We start from the raw sequence: 7,079 nt of genomic DNA on the forward strand, positions 1-7,079 counted from the left end.
GGCTGCCATCTTAGAACCAGAAAAAAACCAAATCGTACACTAGAAGTCAAACACCTGCTATAACATATTTTATTACAAAAAACATTTGTCATGACTTGTGATTGTGCACTGTATATAGAAGGGATTGCATAATAACCCAAAAATAAAGTGTCACTTTTATATTGTGTGTGTGAGATGGGGTGTAGGGGGGCATAGGATATGTTGGGGTGTATGTATATGTTGATGGGTGTTGGGGCAGGGTGTGTGGGGTGTGAGGGAGGGTGGGGGTTGTAGGGACCCCTCCCCACTCCCTCCCCCCTGGGGTACAGTCCCCACTGCCTGGCAGCAGCAGCAGCAGACGGGGACGTAGGGTGCTCGTGCCCCGTGCAGGCACAGCTCCAGCCAGTGCTGCATGGGAGGAGGGAGAGGAGCCTGTCCTATCACTGGGGCTCCACACCACACACCTGCAGCTCCAGCACTCGAAGGCGGGGAAGCCCTGCACTGGAACCTGCTGCTTCCCCCGCTCCCTGCTGCACAGGTCCCTACACTGCTGGGAGTGGAGGGAGCCCCAGCCCCTGCTTCCCCGCAGAGTCCAGCACAGGGCTTTCCTCCTGCAAGTGCTGGAGCAGCAAGCATGCAGTGCGGAGCCCCTGCAATGGAAACAGCCAGCGCTGAGCCCTGACCTCCCTGCCTGCTGCTGGCAGCCGGGGCTGCATGCCATGCGAGGGGGAGGGTCCCCTATACCCTCCCATCTGCACCCTGCCCAGCTGAGCTGGCTCCATGCTGTGCTCCCGTTTCTGCCCAGCTGCAACTGCACCCTGCACCAGCCCCACTGCTTCCCTACCTGCTGCCCTAAGCGAGCAGGAGCCCCACCGGGAAGCAGCTGGCTGGGCAGAGCCCTTCCACCCACAAGGGTGGGAGCAAGGCCCAATAGGGTATGTCGGGGGCTTGTACATGTGGGCACCTCACTCCCACCCTCGTGGGCAGATGGGCTGGGCAGGGCGCATTTTGTTGGGGGGCCAGATGAAAGTGCCTGGTGGGCCATATTTTGCCCACCCCTGATGTCAATGGCTGGGTTACGTCTAACATAGTTGGCCCCTGCTCTGAGGTTGTGCCTGTAAGCACTGTTGCAATACAAATGAGCACGCACCACCTGGAAGTAAAACTTGAGCTTCGAGAACTAGCATCCTGTGACCAGGTGCCTCTTGAGGATGACTGATCCCAGATGCATCGCTCTTTCAAGTGCTCCCTAAGGCAGCAGATCATTGTAGATGGCACAAAATTGCAAACGCTCGCACTGAAAAACTTGGAGGAGGCAGGGGGGAACGCAAAGAAGCAAGGTGTCATTAGGAGAAATAGCTGCTAGGAGCCTATACATCACTGAAAACCCTGAGGGATGGGCTGTGCAGAGCAGTGGCAAAGGTAGCACTAAACAGATGGAGAAGTAAACCTCTGAGGAAGGCCTGTAGGTGCTCTCATCCACCAAAGACAGCCGTGTGGAAACAGGCATAATTAAAAAACTGCAAAGTGAGTAATATGTAGGCACAGACATGGCTGCAGTACGTGCAGAGGTGGATAATCTGTTTATTAAACAGGGCCACAGCGATACTGAAGAAACCCTGTCACATTCACAAGACTGATCAGAGGCATGACACTGGCAGTGGTTTCCCTTCCACTATTTTGGCAGCACGAGGGTTTTGATGTCGCCAGTCGGATTTCTTGGGTCAATAGTTACCTTGGAGCACAAGAGACTGGTCTCTATGGCCCCTCCAGTCCCAGGCTAGATCAGTCAAGTCTTCTTTTCTGGAGAGGTCAATTTTTGTGAGCTACTATGCTAGGGCAGCACTAGTCTCCCTGCAGCTGTGCCCACCCAGGCCACCGGACCCCATCCTCCCCATAGCACCTGCCTCCAGCAGGGATGAGACGCCCAATGTGCCCGAGCAGTGCCAGCCTCTGCAGCATGCAGTTAGTTGCTTGGAGGCCAGCCCTGCTTTGGGGCTAGATTTGGCACCAGGGGAAGTCCACTTCCAGGAGCATGGAGAGGGTAGAGTGTCATTGCATCACCACACAGCCCTGGGACTGTAAATCCTGCCCCCAGGTCCAAATTTCAGCCCCCCTGGGGGCTTTATCCACATCCAGCTGAAGTCACCAGGTCACTGGCTGCCTATGCTCAGTCAGATGTACACTATAAAGGGGCTGAAGGAGGTCTGCAGAGCGACAAGATGCATATTATACCTGAACTTGTTGCTCAAGAGTAACTTAAAAGGGATGCCATAGGAGGAGAGAAGACTGCTTTGGACAGGTGCTGTGTCTACCCCCACCCTAGCGAACGCAGAGGCACGTGCCGCCACAGAAACTGCTCTCCGAGAAGGGGCTGGATGTCATCACTGCACAGACTCGCAAACAACAACAACTCTGCAAAGGATAATACTGCACTTTAATGTGTTGGTACAATAGACTTGTATGCAGTACAACAGCAGACTGTTATGCCCTATACATATATACACTGGATGTAGTTAAAGCTCATTATCATCAAACACACGGTATTCTAAAACTCACCATAGCCTACAAAAGTCTGAACAAAATCCAAGGCCACGCATACAAATAGAGGTATGTTCCCAAGACTACAGATGATGTTGAAATAAAATACCAAAGCCTGGTGCCATAGTGAGAACTTTATCCTGGATAAATAGCTAACACCCAGCCCATTCTGTTATCTCAGGTGCAAGACAATGCTTTGCAAGAGACAGGCGGTTGCAACCAAATGAAAGCGAGTCCAGGAAAGTAGCAGTGCGCATGTATCTTTGGTCCTTAAAAATGTTCTGAAGTTGCTAAGACAAAAAGAAAAAAAAAGGAAAAAAAAAATCTTCCTCTGAATTCCAGACAAGTATGACTTAAGGCTTTTAAACCAAAAACTAATACAAATATATTAAACTCAAAAGTCAAATTCTGCTCTCAGAGTCAGTAGAAATTGAGAGTTTTCATTAAAACAAAATAAAATAAAGTGACTTTGTGTGCATGTGTGAACAACAAAGTAGGCCCAGGACAGTTCAAGTGCCACAGAGCAATGCATTGAGTGTGTCCACCCTGGCAGTAGTGAGATTAGTGTTTTCAGACCGAACACCATATCCTGTACAGTGCATTGAATGACAAATCCCAGCTGATGTAATTAAGCAGAGACATCTTCAGTGTGTTTCTGGAAATTACTGGCAGTGAGTGGTGCTGGCAATTACAGAGATGTAATAAGGGAAGGCCACCCTTTTAGTCCTCACGGTCACCCTGCTGTAAAGCTCCAGGCCTGATGGAAACTAAGCCTGGCATTTTTCACTTTGCTTCTAGTAAAGGTTGAGAAAAGAGAGGCAAAAATGTGTGCTGGGTCAGGACACTCCAGCTTGTAAAACCAAGATTTACCAGGGAGGTGAGCACATGGTGGACTCCATATAGTCACAGCCAGAAGCATATATTGTGCCATATTAAAATTAAACTGTGGTCCTATAATAATAATAATAATAAAGTATGCACAAGCGTATTTTTTGCTAGTTCTAGAAACAAGGGGAGGGAGTGGTTTGTGCATTGTCCCAATTAAAGAGTCACAGAGTACTCATTAATTCTTTCCTAAGGATTTAATCAACTAGATCCAGTGCAGTTCGCTGCCTGTTTTTCCATGCTGAGGTTTAACATGTGTTTGATGTCCCTGGAAATACGTGGCTCGATCATCCCTATACAAGAGGCCAACTGAACAGCGATGCCAGTGCATTTACAAGGGTCCCTGCCACAGAATTACACTCTCTCAGAAAGGACATGGAGAGTGGGCAGTGTTAGAAAGCTCCTTCCCAAAGCTTTGGCCCAATGAACTGGAAACTTGAAATATTCTAAAAGGAAACTGTCAGTCTAGTCCAATCAGCCCATCGAAAAATCCAAGGAGGCAAATTCAACAAGATAAAGTGGTCAAAAAACCTCTTTGGATTCATTAGCTCCCTTGCCAACTCAACAGCGGGTTGTATAAAGATTCCTTTAAAAAAAAATAAATTAAACTTTGACTGGTAAAATCTTCTCACGCTGAGGCAGAGGAAGGTGCGTAAAACCCTGAAGACAGGTAAGACTGTACCCCTGAATTGTTTAGAAATTAATTCCCTGCAAGGTAAGAGACTAGAAAACAAGCGTCTTTAATTCACCATAAAACAACAGAAGGAGGCAGGCGAATGCTAACAAAATACACATCCTCAACAGACTCGGGTCACACGAAGAGGTATAACATACACGTTCAGAGACCGATACAAGACACAGCAGAAGAGTTGCAATTAAAGTTACTGTAGGAGTCCTGAATTGTCCTGGGAGAGAATTCAGGAGCTTTCTGTTCAGGCATTGATGCATGTACGTGACCTTGCAAAAAACTCTGCAGCCTTTCAGTATTTCCTATGTTGCACTGTACTTCATTTACCAAAGACAGTTTTACATTAGAAACAGGCTCTTCTTTCCCACCCCTCTGCTGCTTCTTCCGATGGCGGTCGATTTTGTGTTGTAGACGGGAGACAGCATAATTAAAAACTACTGGGAGCTGTGTTCCCCTGTGACATGAGAGACAGTTTAGAGATTCACAGGACCTACCTCATTGTTACATTTGGGCTTGCGGGCAAGCCTCATACTGCACAAGTTAGGACAACAACTCACAACAGCTCGGTTTAAAAATCAGATGTACAAATGGTGAGGGACAGACGGACACGGGACGGCACGACCGGGGAGAGTGCATTCAGAGAACGGCACTGTTTCAGCTTCTGATGAGCGACAAGAATTCCTCGCGAGTCTTTGGATCCTCCCGGAATACGCCCAGCATTGTGCTAGTCACTGTTTTACTGTTCATCTTCTGGACCCCACGCATTACCATGCACATGTGCCTAGCAGAAATGAAAGAGGTGCCATGTGAATCGGGCTGGCTTGCTCTATGTGGGCTATGACAAGCGGCTGTTTTCCAGGGCCACGTTTAACCCCAATGACCATTTGCAGAGAACTAACCCACTCTTCAGGCAAATGGGTCTGTTGAAAGCATCTAAGTCAGCGTTTTGCAAGGAGCCTGAATAGTCAGGTTTCCAAATGCACTGGACTTGGAAGGTCTACTTCTCTTGATCAACAGCCTGCAAGCCTGGCATCGTTTAAATGCACGGCTAAAAATGCAGCAACATACCTGTTCAGAAACACGAGCTGAGTCCTGCTGCAGAACATACTTAGCTTTTAACGAGGGCAGAATTTGGATCCAGGTTTATTTAGGACTGCTGGCTAAGCAGGCAGCTGCCACCGCTGCATAAGATAAGAGATAGCCACCACCCCCCTCCCCGCACGGGGCTCTAATCCAGCAGCATGCTGACTAGCTGAGATGCAGCCCATGCCGCGTGCCCTTGCGGAGGTGCCGGCTCATGAGCAGAGCTGTCACATGGCTAGACTGCGTACCCCACTTTGACAGAGACACGTGATGCAAGGAATAGCAGATGTGCAACATATAGACCGAAGGGCCTTCTTTATAAGCACAGCCCATCCGGAGTCCTGGCCTGTCACTATAGAGAAGAACGGCTCGCGGCGACTTACGTTGCTTCGATAACCACTCCGACGCCAGCGGGCTGTAAGGCTTCGGTGATGGCTACTGCAATTTGTTTGGTAAGGCGCTCCTGGACTGCGGACACAACAGGGACACGAGAAGAATTAGGCACAGAAATGCCAGCCACCCCCCTGCTGTTGGATCTGTACCTTGTGCACGGGAAAGGGGGCACTATTAAATAAGGGAATTCCTCCGTATCCCTGCACTTCCTGGCTATCGAGCTTAAGGACCCCTCGACACATTTACAGTACTGCACAACTGACTGGTTAACTGTGCAATTACCTTGAGACCAGCTGCACGTGCATGGTACTTATCACACAATAAAAAGCTCCAAGCGGCTATAATGTTAGACCTTGAAAACGTGTACTAACTTTATAGCTGGTCGCCATCAAGCTTTAATTGGCACTGGACTTCCCCTGCAGCTGGGAGCCCTGCCAGCTTTGGGGGAGCCCTGTCTGAGTCCCAGAACCGTTGGGGACTCTCAGCCCCGGCAAGTGCAGACTCGGGGTCCTGGTAGCACCCTGCAGCTACCGGGACCCAGGGTCCCAGCAGCATGCAGGGCATGGCTACCATCTCCCAGTCCTGGGGGTGCTTGAAACCCCCAGGGTGGGGAGATCTGTCCTCCTGGGAGGGGTACATGAAGACACCCTTGGGGTTGGCAGGTCACCGCAGAAATGATTTTCCAGCCGTGGCGGGTGTGCAGGGTGCTCCCACAGCTGGGAGCTCCCACAGCCTGGAGAAAGGGGCTGTCACCATGATGCTGGGTACCTCGGCATTGTCTTTTGAGAGCCCCACTGTCAAGAACAGGCTGAGGGAAGGTACAAATGTTGGGTCAGGGCGGTCAAACCTACCCTTGGCCAGGCCCAAATGCAACCCCCTGGTTTCCGCTGACCAGAAGAGCAGGTGGGATTTAGGGTCAACAGCTCCACGAGAGAAGAGGAGTAGGAAACAAAAAAAGGAACCGAGAGCATACAGCCCTAAGGATACCCTCCATTTCAATAGTTACATGGTTCATAGAAATGCCTGAGCTAGTGGTAAGATTTTGGACAAGGCAGGCAACACAGCACACAACTACAAATGCCTGTCCTGCCAACTCAGAGCATTTTCCCCCTAATGTGCTTACACTTTGGCCACATACAGCCCTGCTGCAAAAGCCCTACCAGCGTGTCAAAAGTGGTCATCTTCCTCCAGGCAGTAGAGACTACTACCACAGCCTGAGGTTCTCTTATGAGGATAAATTAGATCATTTAACCCAGAGATGTGAACACTGAGTGGGGATTTGAGGACGGTCTTCAAATACAAAGAAGGGTCATTCTAAAGAAGATGGTGATGAACTGGGTTTTTTCTTTAGCCACGGGGGGACAGGACAAGAAGTGATAGGCTTAAAATCTGCCGTGCTGCAATTTAACTTGGATGTTATGAAGAGCCGTCTCAAGTAGCAGTTTAGGACTGTGCCAGATGATTGGAAGGTAGCAAATGTGGTCCCCATCTTCAAGAAGGGGAAGAGGGA

General features: G+C 49.6%; 1 protein-coding gene across 1 annotated transcript in view; it reads right to left on the bottom strand.

Moving 5' to 3' along the window:
• Positions 1 to 2,397: 2,397 nt before the first annotated feature.
• The window catches only part of GCH1 (GTP cyclohydrolase 1), a gene marked incomplete at its 5' end in the record, with an annotated part of 42,290 nt that continues 37,608 nt past the window's right edge, over positions 2,398 to 7,079 (bottom strand). Inside the window, 2 exons of the mRNA XM_019518342.1 lie at positions 2,398 to 4,874; positions 5,560 to 5,644. Coding sequence (XP_019373887.1) covers positions 4,748 to 4,874; positions 5,560 to 5,644 — 212 coding nt within the window. The remainder of the gene's footprint in view (positions 4,875 to 5,559; positions 5,645 to 7,079) is intronic.

This window comes from Gavialis gangeticus, unplaced genomic scaffold, assembly GCF_001723915.1.
Source record: "Gavialis gangeticus isolate Ggan-Ray unplaced genomic scaffold, GavGan_comp1, whole genome shotgun sequence".
NCBI classification, from domain to species: domain Eukaryota; kingdom Metazoa; phylum Chordata; order Crocodylia; family Gavialidae; genus Gavialis; species Gavialis gangeticus.